This window comes from Schistocerca americana, chromosome 5 (assembly GCF_021461395.2).
Source record: "Schistocerca americana isolate TAMUIC-IGC-003095 chromosome 5, iqSchAmer2.1, whole genome shotgun sequence".
NCBI classification, from domain to species: domain Eukaryota; kingdom Metazoa; phylum Arthropoda; class Insecta; order Orthoptera; family Acrididae; genus Schistocerca; species Schistocerca americana.
In genome coordinates, this window is record NC_060123.1 from 442,022,427 (window position 1) to 442,043,948 (window position 21,522).

The 21,522-nt window shown below is 39.1% G+C and overlaps 1 protein-coding gene across 1 annotated transcript in view; it reads left to right on the forward strand.

Annotated features, from left to right (window-relative positions):
- LOC124615985 (nucleolar protein 9) overlaps positions 1-21,522 on the forward strand; it is a 55,663-nt gene that overhangs the window by 28,307 nt on the left and 5,834 nt on the right. The window contains exons 5-7 of the mRNA XM_047144194.1: positions 3,317-3,445; positions 7,557-7,730; positions 18,122-18,265. Coding sequence (XP_047000150.1) covers positions 3,317-3,445; positions 7,557-7,730; positions 18,122-18,265 — 447 coding nt within the window. The remainder of the gene's footprint in view (positions 1-3,316; positions 3,446-7,556; positions 7,731-18,121; positions 18,266-21,522) is intronic.

Sequence of the window (21,522 nt, forward strand, 5' to 3'; positions counted from 1 at the left end):
TTCACGAACTGTAAGAACGTAGTGATACTGTGACTACAATATCACTGGGTCACAATCGGCATCATTGAACTTGTACTGATGTGTAGGTTGGACACTGCTGATTTGAAATAGAATGATCACATAGGCTGTCATGGGCAATACTGCATTATTGTGTTGGTACATTGACTAATATTTTGCCCACTGTTGCAATTTGCTACCATCTTCGCCTATTTATGTGCAGTATGTACCAATTTTTGATCGTCTGCATGTCTGCAGAGAAAAGAGAAAAAAAAAAAAAAATGTTGTCAATTTTCCATCCAACTTCACTTTTGTGATCATTCTCAAATTTTTTAGGAAAAGTAGCATAAGCTCAACTTCTGCTAAAGGGTTGTGACATTGAGAAGGCTTAACTACACATACAGTGAAAATGTACTAAGTTCCTGTACATCACAGGCTACTGGCATATTTTGTGATGTGTCAAAGTTTTTCATGTATATACCGTGTGGTTATGATTAAACTTTCCCTACTTAACACCTTATAACACAAAAACCAATTACCGTAAGAGTACCAAACTTGGTAGCATTAATGTCAAGAACATGAGGAAGAGAAATAATTTAGAATCAATTAAATTGAAACACTTTTAATGTTCTGCTACGATACATCATACCATTACATACCGGTACCATTACTGTCCATAGGTACGCTGGCTACCTTTTCTTGATATGGTGCACTTCAGATCCGCACTTGTGTGAATGTTCCTTGATAAACCCTGTCCTTCAAGTAGCGCCACAACCAGAAATCACAGGGAGTGAGATCAGGTGATCATACTGGCCAAGCTTTTGGAAACATCAGCTGATAATTAGATCGTTTCCAAATGTGTTTCAGAGATGCAAGTGATCTCCACAATTTCACTAGCGATGTGCAGTGGGGTCCACATCTTGCATGAAAACTGTTGAGTTCAATGCATCTCTCTCCTGTAGGGCAGGTATGACATGCGGGTGAAGCATATCACAGTAATGCTGGCCAGTCACACTGCACGTCTTTGGTCCTTGAGTGCCAACCTGTTCAAGAAAGAATGGGCCAATTATGAACGTAGCCATGAAGCCACACCGTATGGTGACATGTTCACCACCCAGAGGAACTTCATGCACAGTGACTGGAGGTCAAGATCCCCACACTCGGCAATTCTGTGTGTTCGCCTCATCTATCAGAGAAAAATGAGCTTCGCTTGCCCATAGGATGGTCCAGGGCCAGCCCTCGTTAACTTCAATCCTTGTGAGAAAGTGGAGAGTGTAGTCATCATGTCGTTGCACATCCTATGGTGCAAGCTGCTGTACTATATGGATCTTTTATGTAATCCATTTGAGAATGGTTCGAAGCAACTTCCATACAGTGGGTCATGGGATGTTCAACTGTCGTGACACAGCATGCACACCGCCAGACAATCAGGAATTGCGTTCAGCGTTGTCTGCCATAGCAACAGCTACTTCACCAACCACCTGTGGTGCAACCGGTTGTTAGCCTCTTACCAGAGAGATGGCCAGTTCTCCAGTTGATTCGAACTTCATCATGCTCTGTACAGCAGGTGGAGAAAGAGTACCATTTCGTAATCCTTTAGCTGGCCATATCCTCGAAGTGAAGCTGCAGCATTACTATTGTTTTTATAATAGAGCTTCACCAACAATTCCCTGCTCCTTTTGTCCAAGCTCGTGTTGAGACGTCAGCAAGTGCACTGCGACTGGTCAGGTGTGTGTGACTATGAATCACAGTGACTGATCACAGCACCTGGTGGCTGTAGTGACGCATGGAAATCATGCACCCCAACTCTGGTCATTAATGCTACCAAGTTTGGTACTCATATGGTAATTAGTTTCCATGTTATAATGTGTTAAATAGGGAAAGTTTAATTATAACCACCCGGTATATCAGTGACCTTCCATCAGTGTACATGATCATGTGCAAAGTTTTTTTTGTTTGCAGGTGATACGAACATTGCAATAAATAGTAAATCACGTATAGTCTTAGAAAAATCAGTGAGTGAAATTCTCATGGACATTAATAAATGCTCCTAGCCAGTTCTTTGTCCCTAATCCTTGAGTCGTCAGAGACCAAGTAGGACTATGAACATCTGGCATTTACAGAATTAGTTCCAAGTATGGCATTCAGTACATCGGCAATACACATTGTGCATCTCACAGTAATGTTTGGAGCATGGAAAGAGCAGTTGCCTCGGTTAAACTTCAAAGCTGTGCTATGCCAATGGTTTTAAGGGGTTTGGTCATCAAAAAGGCATTACAAATGTGATTACATGAAAGCCTTGTCAACTAGGACAGTAGTCTCCAATTGAGCCCTGCAAGGGATTTGGCATTAGCAAAAATACGTCAGGAATGCTGTAATGTGAAAGTGGCAGAGGCAGTGTGTCAATAGACAAGCAGCACGAGGACTCAACACCTGGGCCCCTTGCACCCTGCCTGTCTGACCGCCCACCCCCACCCTCTACCCACCCCACCCTCTGGCCCCACCACCACTGGCCACAATATTTCTTCCAGAGGCAAGCAATTGGCCCACCTGTTGGGCCCCTCAGCAGAGGAGTATGTGGTCCAGTGGCTATAAAGGAATGAATTGGACTTGAACACGACACTTCACCTGAAGACAATGATTGGGAAACCCGTCAAAACATTGCGACATCTGACACCACAATTCTGCTGATAATCTGAGAAAATTTCATTAGTGAAATTCAGCAATAAAGCCTGCATTCCCATAATGCATTTTGAACATCACTGCTGCCCTGTGCAAAATACTTAATTCCTTTAGCTACCGTGTTCCCTAAGTTGTATATTTAAGTTTAATAGTTGGGTGCACTTACTTTTCTTCTGTAACTTGTAGTTCCTTTGTTGCATTTGCAGACATAAAACACACCCTTTCACTCCACTGATGCAATGCAGCATTCGCCACATGGCCAGCTTATCTTTCTGGAATCCAGTTAGCAATGTTGTATGTTTGAATTTTAGTCAGGAATCTGATCCCTCACTTCTTCTTCTGACCTACTACAACAGACTTCCAACAGGGTTAATATGAAAATTATAATGGTAGTTGTAATTAGTATACAAATTGAGCTCCTCTCGAGCTATTGTGCTCAAAAATTTTTACATAACTCTTTAAATATGGCTTCTTCTTAGTGTTCAATAAATCAATTATATTCTAATGTCACTACACAGAATCCTATACAGCACTCATTACTTCCTTGGTTGTTTTTCATGACTTCCATCCATTTTTGAATTTATTACAAATAGCAGTGTGTAACATGTAATAATGGGTGTAATGTTTCACTGCGCAGCTGGAGAAGATATTTGACGAATTGTCAGGCAGGCTTAGTGAAGTGCTGTCTGCACGTCATTCTGGTGTTCTCTTAAGCCTTGGCCAGGCTTGCCAGCGTCTCGGGATACAGCAGCATCGTTTTATGAAGGTGAGAGGACACTGTCAGCCTTACATCTGCTGACAGTCTTTTTATCCCTAGTTAAATATTTATGAAAATGATGTTAAGGATTTAAGATGAAGGATAGCAAATATAACAAGTAAATCTAAGTCATTTGTGCATTTTTGCAATCGTGTCCCAATGTGTCAGGTGTTATTTGATGGCTGTAATATGTAGGCCTGTACATAAAAAAGGTAACTGAGGTAATGTTATGTGCAGCACATAGATATGCTAGTTAGCTAATTGTTAACTTGAGCAAGGGACTCCTGGAGAGGTTGATAAATTTTGCTATCTCAGAAGTAGATCTGAAAGATGAAAGATGCCAGAATTGCATGAGGCAAAACGTATTTCTGTTGAAAAAACACTATAAAGACCAAGGTGTGGATCTTGAGACCAGAAAAATATTCATGGAAGTCTGCTTAGAGCACAGTCTTTTGTAGGTGCAAAATGTAGACTATTGGGAAGACAAATGATAATAGGTACAGAAGTGTAACTCTTCAGGCTTTCCCGGCGATCTAATGACATCTGGGGTTGTCGGGTGTTCTGGCGGATATCAGCGTTGTACTTGCACGATATTTCGGTCACGTAGCTCGAGACCTTCATCAGGTGCGACCTGAGACGCACCTGATGAAGGTCTCGAGCTACGTGACCGAAATATCGTGCAAGTACGACGCTGATATCCGGCAGAACACCCGACAACCCCAGATGTCAGGTACAGAAGTGTTTGAAATGTTGTGTTACAGGAGACTGTTAAATATGAGGTGGGTTGCTTAATAAATGGAGGAGTCATGCAATGAGTCAAAGAGAAAAAAAATTGTTTAAGTTGTAGTTTATCTGTAGTTGAACGGATGTGGAAGGAAAGGATTACAGTGGTGGTCAGAGCAAACCTAGGGTTGAGGGCAGCATACCAGCGTTAACAAAAGAGAATATTTTGGGTTTTTTCTGACTATGTTTTTTGTGACCAGCCAGTTAGACAACGTAATTTTTTTACATAGTATTTCAAGGATTCACCTAGCCATTTTGAAAATTGTTTCATTCACATACAAGACCATCATTATGGTTTGCACAGCGCCCGACAATGATGACAGTGTTCATTGTTAAATGAAATTGTGCATAAAATTAACCTGGCTGGACATCTGAAATTACACCATCCATCGGTCTTGTCTGCATAACCCCATGATTCATACCTGCTTTTTATTTTACAACAAAACACTAACCAAAAAATTTTTCCGTTTGCGTTGAGGTGTCAAATGCATGTCCATATCAAAAATGAATACAGCGTTTTTATTTCAAATACAAGTTGTTTTTTCAACTTAGCCCCCTTTTAGAGTTATATGCATTTCCCAACATCCTAGCCATTTTAAGCCCTCCGAATAACACGAATTGTCAAGCTTTTTAAAAGTATGGTAACAATCTCAAAGACAAGCAGAACTTTTTATGTTTTATGTTCATGAAGTAGAAGCTACTCAGCAATTGACACTCAACTCACTTCAGTGAATCTGACTGTTTGTCAGTGAGAACACAATTGTCATCAAATTGGTGTTGGCAGAGTACCATAAAACTACAATTAATGGAAAGAGTGTTATCCTAAAGAAATGGCCTATGTAGATTCAGTATATGAAGTTGTGCCAGTAAAATTGAAGGTAGTGTGTATAGAATACATCTTGTAAGAGTTGTTGGGCATGTTTTTTGATGTTTTGCAGATATTTAAAATATTATGTTTACAGTGTGTTAATGGAGTCAACCCAAACCAATACTTTCATCATGTGATTCATGGGACATTCAGCATTATCATAAATAATCAGTTTCTTTCTTATTACAAATGTCTTTTTGTAAATTATAATTTTGTGTGTGCGTGTGATAGAGGTGTCTAAATTTAGTCTGGTGCAGTAACTGGATTAATGACATTTAGTATCAGATACTAAAAAACATGAAGAATAGTGACAATATTATGAAAAGGATAGTTGATACTCACTATATAGTGGAGATGCTGAGTCCCAGATAGGTACCAGAAGTCCAGCAGCAACTGAGTACACTGCTGTGTGGTGGTAGCAATTAGACAGCGAGGAAGGGGTGGTGCACAAGATGTCAGATCATGCAAGACATGGAGAACAAACGTTCTGGGGAAAACACCTCAAATGTGATAACTGTATTGAGTTGCATTAGTAATCTGGCTGTTTGGCTTGCTCTTGATCTATCTGTAACAACAGCAGACGCTGAAATATGGATAAACATTTGTTCACCCTGTCTGCCTCGCCCAACATGACTTTTCTCTCATGCTGATCAATGTAGCATTGCCTGGCCGCTACCAGCTTACAGCAGCTTGTACTATTTACACATATCGTTAAACCAAATATCGCACTAAAGCAATTCATGACTTCTCTGTTGAATGGATACACAAAATATTAGCGAGAACAAAATGTGAGCACGAAAATCAGCATCTGAAGCTATTAAACAGGAACACATCACAAATGTGCCCTCCATTGTCTGACAAGGCACATCTTAGACCCACCTGGTGGCTGGAATCACTGCTAGGAGATGCCTCATGGTGTTTTATCGTTGTTGATTCTAAATATTAGATTGATGAATAAGTTTGTAGCATGTTGGTAATCCAATTGCTATGGGTTTATTTATCAATTGTCATTTTTTATTTCTAGTTCACTGTTGCTATTTTAGTTTATATTTTCCCATTAGGAGATAGTGAGTGGAGCTATGGATGCTAGAAAACGGAGTGCCAAGTGGAGAAATCAGAACATTTCCAACATAATCTTCTGCTTGGGTTCAAGAAACGGGTGACAGCAGCAGAGGCAGCCAGAAAAATTTGCACCACATATATTTTGTCATTTGGAGATAGTGAGGGGAGCTGTGGACACTAGAAAATGGAGTGCCAAGTGGAGAAATTGGAACATTTTCGACATATTCTTCTGTTTGAGTTCAACAGAGGGTAACAGCAGCAGAGGCAGCCAGAAACATTTGAGAAGTGTATGGGGATAATACCATTCGACAGAGCAGGGCAGGAAAATGGTTTTTCCGTTTTAAGGAGGATCATTTTTTTTTTTAGACATTAGTGACTCTCCATGTTACGTAACCTGTTCAGGGTTTGATGATGATCGTTTAAATACTTTAATCCACAGTGATCCACGTCAGTGTACTTGAGAACTGGAAAATGCGATCAGTCCACCATCATATGACATTTTCATGCTAAGGTAAAGGTTAAAAAACCAGGTGTGTGGGGGTACCACATGCTCTAAGCAAAAAATCACCAAATCAGCTGGTGACCATATGTGATTTCTGCATGCTCGTTATCAGTTGGCTCGTGAACAACACTGACCATTCCTATCCTGTATTGTTATTGGTCATGAGAAAGGATGCCTTTGTGCTAACGTAAGGAAAAGAAAGAGATGGATGAGCACAAACAAAGCAAAAACTCCCCATACAGAGACCTGCTGGAGTCCTGAAATGGTAATGTGCATCTGGGGAACAGTGGCGGTGTAGTGTACTAAAATAGCTTCCCCGAGGTTTAAACCATCACTGCTAACATTTATTGTCAACAACTGAGATGTTTTGCAGACACAATCCAGGAACAAGGACCAGGAAGACTGCATGAAGTGATGCTACTCAACAACAATACTCCCCTGCAGTCTGCTACACAGACAAGAAACATTGTACGTGAGTTGGGTTCGGATGTCATTCTGCACCCACCTTATTCAACTGATCTCTCGGCCTCAGATTTTCACCTTTTTCACTCTGTGTTAAATAATCTTCGAGGAACTTCCTTTCCAGGTGGAAATTTGCTCCGAACACTGCTCAACGAGTTCTTCACTTCAAAACCGTGTGTTTTCTGCAGTTGCAGAATCAAAAAGTTACCCCGCATAGGCGGACCTGTAAATAGTGGAGGAGAACACACCCTTGATGTATAAAGTCTCTGTTATTTTTCTCTGTTGTGTTTATTATACTTACAGAAAAACGCCACAAACTTATGCACAAAGCTAATATTTGAGGGACTAATCATCAAGTTGCTTGTTGCATTCTCAGATCAATAAGCATTTCTGTTGTATTTCAAAATAGCTTGCATTTATAATTTTGCTCATTTCATTTTTAGGAACTGTTCCAATGTTTTGAGTGTTGGGAACCTGATGACCGACAGATAAAATCTGTGTGGCAAATTGCCACGTTAAAAAAATTTTCTGAAAATGACTCGGAACAGAAGGTGAAAGTTCAACTTCATGGGTCGCTGCTTCTTCAGGCACTGCTATCTTTCAAGAAGCCTATCAAGGTAAATATCTGTGAGATAATAGCATATTAACAATGTGATATGCTCTAAAATATATGAAAAATAACAAAGAAAATTGTCAAAAGAGAAAATGTGTTTAATCTTTTGATTGCTGTGTACACTCACAGCAGTCAGAGAGCATGATGCCCAGGTGTGGTTCACTGCTACAGCAGATCAGTACTGAGCTCTTGGTGTGGTTGACTGCTGTAATGGTTTTGAGGTATGCATTTGCTCGTCATTTAGCTGTGGTGGAATACAAGGCCCATTTTGATTGCAGTGCTGCTGACAGACTCTCAACATACCTTATCATTTGCTCTTAACCCCTTTTTTTGTCTGCTTTTGATGGAATTTCACTACACTTTATTGTTTACTATAAGTCCAACAAATGGAATTTCGATAAATGTCCTGCAATTTCTGACAATTTTATAGTTTCGTGTTTGGTTGTTGCTGCAAACTGCAATGAATAGTGTTAATATTGTAAATAAACACTACTAAATCCCTTAACATATGTCCAGGCCTGAAACAATAAAATATTGAGTAGTGGCTAGTGTGTCGGAAGTGTGCAGCACCTAGTATCGGATGAGACCCACAAGATAACACCAAGGCAGTCCCACATGTTACAGTCAAAGGACTGTTGTAGATCTTTTAAAGTATCTGAGCTGTAATAAATTATTATATACACAGTTGTAGAGAATGGTCTACTAATTTGGGAGGGTGGGGGGGTTACAGAAAGTTGTGGCTCCTACACATCAGCAAAAGGCTAATCATATCAGTAGTGCATAATAGCATGATTTTGTGAATATCCAGGCAGGAGGGTGTATGTCTTAATGAATGTCTGCCAAGAGACAGTGGGATAAAAGCTACTTCTTTGTAGTTGTTGAACTGGGTGATAAAACAAAATGGATAAGTGTACAAATATAGCGCATGTCACAAAGTATTGCCCATCTAATTCATTCCCTAACATAATCTGTTCCATACTTTCAAGTAGAAGCAAACTTCTTCTTGCTCATACTTTGTGTAAATCCCAGCAGTTGAAATATGCACTGGTCTGAACTTGCCACAGTGCTTACCAAAGTACTTTTTCTGACATCATCATCATCATCATCATCATCTTCTTCTTCTTCTTTGATTGAACAGTCCATGCGTGTACTGCCGGTTCATAGTGTCCGGCACAATGTTTCAACAATCAGATATGTCACCATCATTAGGTATGCTCATGAACTGAGCTCCTGAGGGTGTGCGGCCAACTAATGTCCCCTGCCCCCACAAGCTGCTAAGTCCACAGCTGGGCGGCGGCGGTCGCAGACACCCTAGTACCAGCATCTGTGATAGCATTTATGTAAGTTCTCTGTCCCCCTGGTCACCAGATCAGTTTGTTTGCTGAGAGTCTTCTTAATTAAACTCAGTGCTGGTTCCAAGCCAAGATTATAGTCGGAATCTCGGTTGCTGAGCTCATCCCTGGTGCTAATTTCTATGGCCTCTAATAACACTGTCCCAGTATTTGGAAGTTTGTGAAAGATCCTGGTACGTTCCGTGTGTACTGTCTGTGCAATGTGTGTATCCCACATTGACATGGAATCTGGTACACGCCAGCATTCTACAAACTAAGATTATCTTTGACGCTTCCCAATAGTGCTCGTGTTTTAAAGGGTGGGCAAAGTTTTTGCTTGGTGCTTCTTCAATGTGTCCCATTTTTTCCCGATAGTGTGCCTCTGTGTGGCATAAAGGCAGTGGCTCCCTCTTTCTCTGTGACTTCTTCTGTCTCCAGAGGTTGTACTGTTGCAGTGGGGCAGAGGTGGCACGTCGTCTGCCATTCTGGGTATCCATTTTTTCGGAATACAGTTCTGAGGTGTTCCATCTCCTGGGGCACGCACTCTGTATCTGAAATGGTGTGTGCCATGTGTACTAGTGTTTTTAGTACCCCATTTCCCTGTGAAGAGTGGTAGCAGCTGTCTTCCTCATTGAAGTACTCCATATGCAAATTCACAGCCACAGGAGAGAGTGTGGTGCCTATTGCAAGTCCTTCCGTTTGCTCATAGTATTCTCCATTAAAAAGAAAATATGTGGAAGTCAGGACATGCCTGAAATGGTCGGTGGTCCTCTCCCCCAACAGGAGGAGTTGCAATCGGCAACCCACTCTTGTCTGTGATCACGAATTTATATAAGAAGTACTTGAGAAGGAACCCCTGGAATTATCCATATGGAAACCTACAAATTTTTTCCATTATGTAGATGACACATTCATCACCTGGCCCCATGGAAGGGACAAACTGCTTGGCTCCCTTAAACATTTGAACTCTACACATCCCAACATCAAATTCACTATGGAGACCAAAGTAGAAGGAAGATTACCATTCCTGGATGTCATGATCAAGAGAAGAGCTGATGGTGCCCGGGGCCATGGTGTGTATTGGGAGAAAATGCACACTGGTCTGTATTTGTATGCATAGAGCTGCCACCATGCTTTGCAGGGGAATGGGATACTAAAAACACTAGTACTCAGGGCGTGCACCATTTCAGACGCAGAGTCTGCCCCAGGAGCTGGGACACCTCAGAAACGTATTCTGAAGAAACATGTACCCAGAATGGCAGATTAGGTGCAATCTCCACCCCACCATAACAGTACAACCCGTGGAGATGGAAGAAGTCACAGAGGAAGAGACGGCCACTGCTACTGTATACTCTCACACTATTAGGAGAAATTGGACACATATTGAAGAAGCACTGAGTAAGAACTGTTTTTGCCCACCCAATAAAACACGAGCATTGTTGGGAAGCATCAAAGGTGATGTTGGTTTATGGAAGGCCAGCAATACCAGATACCGTGTCAATGTGGGGTACATATGTTGGGCAGACAGTGTGCACTGTCAAAGGTTGTTGCTGAGAACACCAGAAGCACATTCAACTGATGTATCCTAACAAGTCAGCAGTCGCAGGGCACTGTTTGTCCAAGAATTACACGATGGAGTATGAATGTACCAGGTTCTTGGCACAAACTTCCAAATACTTGGGAAGAATCGTTAGAGAGGCCATAGAAATTCACACCAGAGATGATCTCATCAATCGAGATTGCTGCTACAATCTTAGCAAAGTCTTGGAAACCAGCACTGCGTTTAATTAAGAAGAATCTCAGCAACAAAAAGATCTCGGGACAGGTAACTTAGATCAACGCTATCACAGACGCAGGCGCTAGCATGTCCGCAGTTGCTTATGTGCAGCCACAGACCATTGACAAAGCAGCTCACGAAGGCAGAAGATATTAATTGGCTGTATGCCCTCAAGAGCTCAGTTCATCAGTGCATGTGACAATGGCGACATGTCTGATCACTGAAATATTGTGCCTGTTGGACGCTGTGAATTTGCAGTACACCCGTATACAGTTTGATCAACAAAAATGCCTGGAGAAACTGAAGAATCACATCATCTTTGTTTACCACCAACAGGGTGTATATGAACCAGGAGATCCGGGAAAAACCCGGGAATTTTTTGAATTAGGGAGAAAACTGGGAAAAACCCAGGATTTTTTTAGAATCCCGGGAATTTTTCATTGTTTTAGTTTTCAGTTAAAAAATTTGTAATTTTGACTGGTAAGGCCTGATACTCTAACAAATAATTTTACTTTAGCCCACTATTGCAGAATAATACTGCAGCAATAAAACATTAACAAGAGAAATAAAACCAAAACAAACTTAAGTTGCAAAAGAAATGCACCATTTCCATCAACAAACGACAGTGCACACGCAAGCGCCTGCCCACACCAAAATGTGTCGAAGGCTTTAGGACAAAGACTATGCAACACTTCATAACAACATACTGCTTCCGATGACTGTGAGGTCACAATGGTTTGCATTAGGTTTTTTTGAGCAGTTGCCAACGGGCTTGTGTGCATGCACAGTTGATTCGCATATGAGCAGAACCTGTTCCTGCTTATGGCTATTTGAAGTGCGGCTGTATCAGCAGTAGCAACAAGCAGTCACACACAGCCGGAAAATTTATTCTGGAAAGTCCAAGCTGCCAAATTTGCGCATGCACAGAGCAGTTTAAGTATCAGTGGAGAGGACGGTAGTCTTCACATGACGCATGTTTAGCTTTAGTGATTTTGCTGTTTCTTCTTCATTTACAACTCTCACGTCAAATGAAAACAAAAGAAATTTTTGTAGCCGAGAGCTAGCAAGTTAATTAAAATAGTCATATAATCATGAAAGACTGAAATGTTTTTAGTTTTAGTTTCCTGATTTTATTTTAATTCAAGGTTTTTGGCAGTCAAGTATTAATTGCCTTTCATAATACTGAAGTTATTTTTGTCGATTTGCTAAAGAAATTTGGCTTTTATTAATCTTTTCTGCAGAGGCAGTCAATTTATTTCAAACAAAGCATTTTATACCACAGTACTGGCTAGTGTCAACTGTTTGCTGAATTACAATTGCCTGTTTTTATCCCCCGGTACGTTTGGCATTATGCCATAGTAAAGAACCAAACATTAGATACTGGTACTCCAAGAAAATTTGCAGTCCGAAAACCACACTGAAAAGCCTAACATCAGGTTGGGGCCTATTTCTTTATGGATACAGACATACAAATGTGCACTTTCTGCCAAATTATGCATTTTAGTCTAGTTTATGAAATTCCGCTCCTCTTGGAGTACCCTCTGATGATCTGTTTCGTTTACAACGTAATTTAAGATCTCTTAATGCTATATGGGTACGAACATGTGGGCTTCCTACGTCATCGTAGCTGCACACGCTCAGTAACGCCGTTTTCTGGTGCTCTCTGACAACTGCTGAAACGAATCCTAACAGGTCGTGGGAAAATACTGTGAATGGTGGTTGAAAAGCGTTACTTTCTTAATAAATTTCATTTTACGCAAGATGAATTATGTTACATGTGCAAATGTGCTTTGAATTTCTTAAATCACGGAGCGTTTGAATCTCATTTAAAGCTTAACATCGTGACGGCCAATCACTTAGCAGAATTTCGTGCCTAGACATTTTATGTATTATTTTAAAATTTACTGGCACATTTGTGTGATGTATATGAAAGTGTAACACATGCAAAAAAGACCAATATTATATGTGAAAGCTTTTCTTGTAGGTACACCATGTGTATTAATTTAAACCATTATCTTTTCATATTTATGTGTTTGCGCTACTGAACAGTGATATTGGTTGCTGTTGGCTGACTGTCACATATTGTTTGCTCTGAAGATCTGCTACCATCGGCTGGCGAGATCACATGACATCAGCTGTGATTGGTACTAAAGCGCATTGCAGTCTCGATTTCAATTCTTCGGAAACTAACGTGCTGTATTTGGTGGAATTCAAATATATACGAAAGTATGAAGCGTACATGCTGCTGCACATGAAACGTCTTCCCAAAACTTTTTTTTTGGGGGGGAGTGTTCATTCTCTGAAGTGCCGGTAAGTTCTACGCCAGTGTGTAAAACCTTAACCATTCAAAGGGTTTCCAAATTTTATGGTTCTGAGAGAAAGTTTTCTGTCAAAAGCGTATTTTCACCCGGAAAAAAGTGTATTTTTAACCGGGACATCCAAGAAAAATCCAGGATTTTTTTTTCCTTGTCCACGTATACACCCTGACCAATCTCAGTACTGGTTGGCACCTCTTATCCTTTGATCTGAGTGACCTGACCTTCCTTTGTGACCTCTCCAGTCTTTCCCAAGAAAGAAACTAATAGTTCCGAAAGCTAGAATAGTGCCATGTACTGATACCCATCTCTAGCAGCAGCACTCAATATTTTGCCCCCTAGAAGTAATTACTGGCCATGAATTATGTGTCATAGTTTAACAATTTTTACTGATTGTATTTTCCACCGTATAGAAATGTAGGTTTCCCACTTTTTTCCTTGATCAATTAAGGAAAATGGCAGGATGGTTCTTTTGAAATGGGATGCTGCAAGTTTGCTTTTTTATCCTTGTACTAAGCAAGCTTGTATTCCTCAGATGACCTCAGCCTCAATGGAGCATGAGACCTTAATTTCTTTCCTTTAGATCAATACTGGCCAAGATTTGCAGTGGTTGCCACACTGGACTGGCATTCAGGAGGATGACAGTTCAAACCTGTATCCGACCATCCTGATTTAGGCTTTCCGTGATTTCCCTACACACACAGAGTGCAGCTGCATCCGTCTAACTCATCTGCCACAACACCAATATTATATGTGAAAGCTTTTCTTGTAGGTACACCATGTGTATTAATTTAAACCATTATCTTTTCATATTTATGTGTTTGCGCTACTGAACAGTGATATTGGTTGCTGTTGGCTGACTATGTCACATATTGTTTGCTCTGAAGATCTGCTACCATCGGCTGGCGAGATCACATGACATCAGCTGTGATTGGTACTAAAGCGCATTGCAGTCTCGATTTCAATTCTTCGGAAACTAACGTGCTGTATTTGGTGGAATTCAAATATATACGAAAGTATGAAGCGTACATGCTGCTGCACATGAAACGTCTTCCCAAAACTTTTTTTTTGGGGGGGAGTGTTCATTCTCTGAAGTGCCGGTAAGTTCTACGCCAGTGTGTAAAACCTTAACCATTCAAAGGGTTTCCAAATTTTATGGTTCTGAGAGAAAGTTTTCTGTCAAAAGCGTATTTTCACCCGGAAAAAAGTGTATTTTTAACCGGGACATCCAAGAAAAATCCAGGATTTTTTTTTCCTTGTCCACGTATACACCCTGACCAATCTCAGTACTGGTTGGCACCTCTTATCCTTTGATCTGAGTGACCTGACCTTCCTTTGTGACCTCTCCAGTCTTTCCCAAGAAAGAAACTAATAGTTCCGAAAGCTAGAATAGTGCCATGTACTGATACCCATCTCTAGCAGCAGCACTCAATATTTTGCCCCCTAGAAGTAATTACTGGCCATGAATTATGTGTCATAGTTTAACAATTTTTACTGATTGTATTTTCCACCGTATAGAAATGTAGGTTTCCCACTTTTTTCCTTGATCAATTAAGGAAAATGGCAGGATGGTTCTTTTGAAATGGGATGCTGCAAGTTTGCTTTTTTATCCTTGTACTAAGCAAGCTTGTATTCCTCAGATGACCTCAGCCTCAATGGAGCATGAGACCTTAATTTCTTTCCTTTAGATCAATACTGGCCAAGATTTGCAGTGGTTGCCACACTGGACTGGCATTCAGGAGGATGACAGTTCAAACCTGTATCCGACCATCCTGATTTAGGCTTTCCGTGATTTCCCTACACACACAGAGTGCAGCTGCATCCGTCTAACTCATCTGCCACAACTTTACTGTTAGGAAGAGATATGCAGTTAAGATGTTTATATGCTGAAGGCTGGGCAATACTAGTGAGGAAATATAAATTTAGCGATTTGTAAGAATGTGAGTATTGCAGCTCACACTTCCCCTGTTGCCAAAGTAATTTTTCCTTGATGCCTCAGGGTGTGGCTTATTAATCTATCCCTCCTTTTGTACACCATATTTACCTGATGATGAGGTTTTTCCCCAAATCTGTCATTCAAGAAATACAGGTAGTCTTATATTCACAGATCAAACTATTGCTGCTGAGGTTAACATTTTTACATTGTTTAATAGAGCACACAGAGGTTGTCTTATGTTTAGATACTAAGCTTTGGCTGTTGAGGTTACATGCAGATTTATTTTGAAGAATTTAGGACAACAGGGCGGGGCAAACGATACTCACATCCAAACAGGTTGATATGCCAAAGTGCTTGGTACAGTATCGAAGTAGCTCGAACGATCACATGACATTTGACTCATGCGGCTCTAGTGCAAAGGATACGCAAGAAACTATGAACTAGTCACTACAACAGTCTATTGCTGTGCTTAAAATTTGAGTTTTCTTAAACACAGGAGAAAGTAGCACTGAATTCTATCCTCTGACAAGCTCTTGTTGTATTTGAATAGGTTTGCAATAAAAGTTATCATATATGTTTTGGTACTGTGTACAAACATTAATGCTGCATTTTATGTAAAGGTAACATTCAAAAGTAGAATTGTTGTATTTCAAAAAGCGTTACTTGATTCTGAATCCAGATAAATACTTTGATTATGAGAGACTTTAATGACTTAGTAAATGGGTTGCAAATGAGCAGTTCAATCTCATGTTTTAGAATACAGGGTAAGAGCAGTACAAGCTTTTAATCAGCTTTAGAACATGATGGTGACATTAAGATGAAACAAGGGAAATCAGTCCAGAATGAAATGTGTAACAAATGAAGTAAATCATAGTAAACTGTCTGTAATTATTGTTGTGAGAATAGATTACAGCAGCAAGACCAGTTGTGGAGATAGTACCAACAGAAATCAGTAAATCATGGGACAAGCAAAAGTTCGAAAATTGGACTGAATTGTGATTGTGATCTTTTATTTATGTTTTAGTTGCTGTTGTTACACATGACTTGTACCCTAAAAGATATTGCAGTCTGTGTTTCACACTTGCTAAAGCTCAACACTATGGGAAGGTTGGAGGGGGGAACACTGATACCCTCTTGACTGAGAACCAGAGTGTGCACCGAGAGGAGTAGCTAGACAGCAAATTACATCATGTTACCAACCATGGGAATCTGTACTGTATACTTTGGCTTTTTAGGAACATCTTCCACATTTAAGCTGTAGTTTGCCTGAATTCATTTGTAATCGGAATTGAATTGACTTTTAAATTGAAAAATACTCCAGAAAAGTATTCATTTCTGCAGGAGACTGTAAAAGCCTACATAGGTGCTAGTGGTGTACTTAGGTGTTTCATGCTGCAGTGTTATTGACACTCACCATGATGTATGATAGAAATGAAAGGGTGTGCTTGAGTGCTGGTTCTATGCTGCCAATGAGAGAGTGGTGGGCAGATGACCAGTTTGAAAGCAAGAAACATTGTAACATCCTCATGTCAGCAAAGAAGCGAAATCTGATATGCATTAGGATAAAAACAGCTTTATTCTCAGGTCCCATGGAACTGCAACCTCAGAAATTGTAAAATATTTGGAAGAAAGAGCCAAATATTTGTGACAGCGAATATGTAAATTTCACAGCTATGCTGTTAAGGTGATGAGATTAAAAATAGTGATACCACAGATGACAGAGCTAGTAAGTGAAAAATGTACAAAAGAAAATGGCCCACAAAGTAACATAACCTTTTTCTTTTTTTCGTGTATTTTATTTCTCCTTTTATTATGAAAATGTAGACAATCAATAAACAGCATAAATTTAGGATAAGTATGGTGTTAGCTTTTTAGGCAGATACTTTATGTTAATAAAACAGTTTGTAATTTTGATTAGTCAGAATTTGTTAAAAATAATTTTTTCTCAAGAAGCCTCTTGAAGAAAGGGGATTGTCTTATAATCAGGGTCATCTTGTACTTGGGTAAATATGTTAATTCTGATTCTTATGGCTGTGATCCCATTTTATTCGGCTGTCATTACTCATCAATATTGCCCCTCCAAATCTCTGAGGACATCGAGCAATATCACATGAATGGATGAAACTCGAAAGATCCAGAGACTTAACTATTCTGAAACACTTAACAAATTACTATGCACTCAATTAAAATCTAGAGAACCAATCTGGGTAAACACTGGCCAATTTGCCCCAGAAAGTTTTAATCTAAGAGATGAGTGGAGAAATGAGTGGATGTCATTCCATGGTTGTAAGAAGTTAGGCAACATTATCCAACCGACCAAGAAAAATGTGGAGCTCCTTATTGTACTGATTCATATTATTTTATCTTACATCAACTTACTTGTATATATTTTTAAAATGTAATTCTGTAAACCATACACTAAATAAATAAAATCCGTACTTTTAATCAAGTTTTGCCATAAAGCTCTTTTCTCTCCAATTTGCCTGGGTATCTCTTCATGAGTTACCCAATACCCAATTTATCTTGAGCATTCTTCTGTAGCAACATATTCCATTAGTTTATATTCTGTTCTTGTCTGTACTGTTTATTATCTCTTTTACTTTTTCAGATAGCACTAAATCCATGCAAATAATTCCAGAAAAGAGTTTTTAGCACTTAAATTTATGTTCAGTGTTAACATATTTACATTTTTTGAGTAGCAATTTCATGTTTCCCAGAGAGATCTTTCTTCTGGCATGCAACTGTGTTGGCAAGTAAGCTGTTAAATTTATCTTTGTTAGAAAGTAGTTTCTCACTATGCTAGTCTACATTTTATATACCCCTTATTTCTACCATCCTCTGTTTTTTTTTGTTGCTCAAATAGCAAAACTCCTCTACTATTTTGTGTCTTGTTTCCTAATCTAATTCCCGTAGCACCAGTTGACTTAATTCATCTGCACTCTTTTACCCTAGTTTTGTGTGTTGTCTTATCTCTCTTCGTGACACTCATCATTCTGTTCAACTGCTTGTAAACTGATGTTTATATTTTTGTTCCAGATTGTGCAAAGTCTCTTACAAATGCCTGTATCTAATTTGACTTATCTCATCTGTGATCCCTGTGGAAGTCATATAATGGATGCTTTTGTTGACAGTCCTACTGTGGGAGAGAAAAGCCGGGAAAAGATGGCACATAGGTTAAAGGTTGGTGATTACATCTTCTAAGTCTCATGTTTGGAAAGACTTAAGTGGATTTTAACCATGAGTAATTTTGTGGTGACATTTAAAGTGTCTCAATCAAGATATTGACCGTTTCCTTATTGCTTTAATGGTTCCTGCTGTTTGGGGTCGAGGAGAAGATTCTGATGAAATTAATACAAAAGGATATTCATTACACAATAAACATGCTTGTTAGTGAACCTAGTGTGCAGTGGAGAAACTGGCCGTTTCTTCTGTATGTAAAACAAAGTGGTAATTATGAAGTTGCTTAGGCTGTTGGACGTTTGGTTATTATGATGTCTCTGAGACTTTGCAACATTTTTATGAAAAATATGTTGTTAGTCTCCTTCAGGTGGTGAAGTTGACAAAAGACTGTAAGTCAGTAATTATTCTAAAGGTATTCTAAAGGTATTTACCGTATTTACTCAAATCTAAGCCGCACTTTTTTTCCGGTTTTTGTAATCCAAAAAACCGCCTGCGGCTTAGAATCGAGTGTAAAGTAACCAGAAGTTCTGTAAAATGTTGGTAGGTGCCGCCACAATTAACTTCTGCCGTCGAATATATGTGGCGCTACAGAGGCATGCTTTGCAGGCACAAAGATAAATACTGACGCCAAAATCTCTGCGTCAATAAATAAATTAAGGTGAAAGACGAGATTTTTTTTCTCCTCCCCGAGTTTCAACCACTGCATTTTCATATATTATCCAACGAAGTAAATACAAATTCCGTATTGTTCATCTTCAAATGTAGCAGCCTTTCAATGTACTACGAAAATCCGACTGGCAAGACTGTTTGGAATGTTTGTCAATATGGCCAACTCTACGTTCTGAATTTTTTCCTGCTTGTAATAAGAGATGGTTGCTAATAGGAACTTTTATGAATTGTGAATCAATCACATGCAGTATTCTCTTCACCATCGGAATAATACGAATATAAACATTTTGCCATGTATTGTTTCGTCTTTGCTGCTATCTCATTTAAATCCTGTCTGCCTGATAAACTACGAAACTAGAGTGAGACAACAGCAAACGTGGAAGAATACATATCATGCCATGTTTATATTCGTATTATTCTTACGCCGAATAGTGTTGCAGTCAGAAATGAAGCACGACAACTGACTAGATTTTTAAATCTAAGATGACTCTTATTTCTGTGATGTACGAAAGAGGCGTCTGCAAAGATTTTCAAACGAAGAAAAATTTTCGCTAAACTGTCCTTCACAACATCTTCTATCACACGCAGTCTATTATTTGGTTCTTGTTGATTATTATCAAAGAAAGCAGCAGTGTAAGTAACAACAAATAGCAGTCCCTTGCCATTGTTTCACTAATGAGACGATTCCTCTCTCTCTCTCTCTCTCTCTCTTTTTTAAAAAAAATTGGAAGCGTCGGTAGCGCGCACAAAAGCAAGCGGTGACAGGTCGTAAACACTCATTATCAAAATGCGACAAACAATGCATGACACAGTACAATAATGCATTTTCAGCTTAGAGTGACGAAAACACCTATAACAAAGAGAACGGCACTTATCAGATCAAAGAAAAATAAGCAATCAATTCAAACCAGACGAAGCGCGTGAAAAAGGAAGGGTAGCCATATAAATTCGGACGGAGCGCCTGACGCGTAGCAATGGCTACCTGGTAGAGCTTAACTGGTAAGCTAACGACTCGAACCAAACTACTGTAGCTGTATCGTCATTCATTCGACTTAAATTGTGTCTCATATTACAATGGACCAACTTTGTTTCGATTTGGAGGTGTGGCCTAAAACTTTTATCTCCCCTTGAATTTCGAGTCTCAAATTTCAGATGCGGCTTAGATTCGGGAAAATTTTTTTTCCTTGATTTCGAGTCTCATTTTTCAGGTGCGGTTTAGATTCGAGTAAATACGGTAAACTTTCTAACTTGCTTGCTGGCATTTATTTTGATTTATTTTTGTTTTTCCACCTTCCTTTCCTATATATATTCGTAGGCCTACCTGCATGTAGTTTCTTTAGTAAAATTGATCTTATCTGAGCTTTCCCTTTCATTTAAAACAAATGAAAATGAATGCCTCTAAAAGGGAGAATGATTTTAATAACAGTAGTTTATCTTATATTGGTTTGACCATCTTCCCCAGTTTTGTTTGTCCTTAAATGTGCTTAATTTTGACATATATCCATCTCAAATTCTTGTCCTTGCTGTGTTTGTGCATTGATGTCACCAAGATAGTTTTGAGAATGTTTCAACTTTGCAGTGAACAATTTTGTTCAGTTTTTGCAGTCCATATTTGATTGTTGTAAGTTTATTACCAACAAATAAAGATGAAAGGCTGCTTATTAAGCAGGAGCATGTGTATATCTAAACAAAAGGCTACAAAATCATTCTCTTATGGAATAGATTATGCATCATTTAACTATAGAGACAAAAGGTTTGGAGCTAAAAATGCTTTTCAGGGTTACATGGGAAGCTGCTGCTGTTGTTAGTATACGGATAAATTATTTGTAATATTGCGTGATTCTCTTTATGTTTAAATTTGTAGACAAATTTAGTAATCATTTATGAAGTTTTTCACTTTCATTACTATATAAAAACGATTCAGCTTTCCTTGCATGCTGGAGTGCATCATGGGAAGGAGTGTAGAGCTTTTTAATGATCTTAATACACAATTTTACTTCCTCATTTGGATAAATTTAAACTTCAAAGGTGAAACATCAGTGACCTTGCAGTTAGTTGGTATTACCAGAAACAGAAGTTCTAGTGGGGCAAACTCACATATTGGAACAATGAAATTTTACAATAAACTGTTATTGCTTTGTGAACTTCTGGGGAAGAGTAAGTATAAATTTCAGGCTGTAAAGGAAATGATCTCTTAAAGTTAAAAACAAAGAAACAAAAATAGAGGAATGCAGCAAAAGAAATTTTAACACACCCATCAGTGCAATCATTTGGGGTGGTGGACTTGGACACAGTTTGGAAAACAGGAATTAACTGAATAATTCCAGACAAAAGCAGTGTGTGCAGTAATCTTTAAGTGCAAGCACTGATAGTGATAATGCTGACAATCAGATTGGCAACTTTAATGAAATGAGGATAAGAGAAAAATGTTAGAGCATACTTGTAACATCATGGTGCACAAATTGCAGAAGGAATGACAAAATGTCAAATATGGGAGTCTTACACAGCAGTTTCTCATATGCTATGAACCATATAATAAAATATGAGGGTATTCTCTAAAGCAATGCATCCATTTGTTTGTGAAAAAA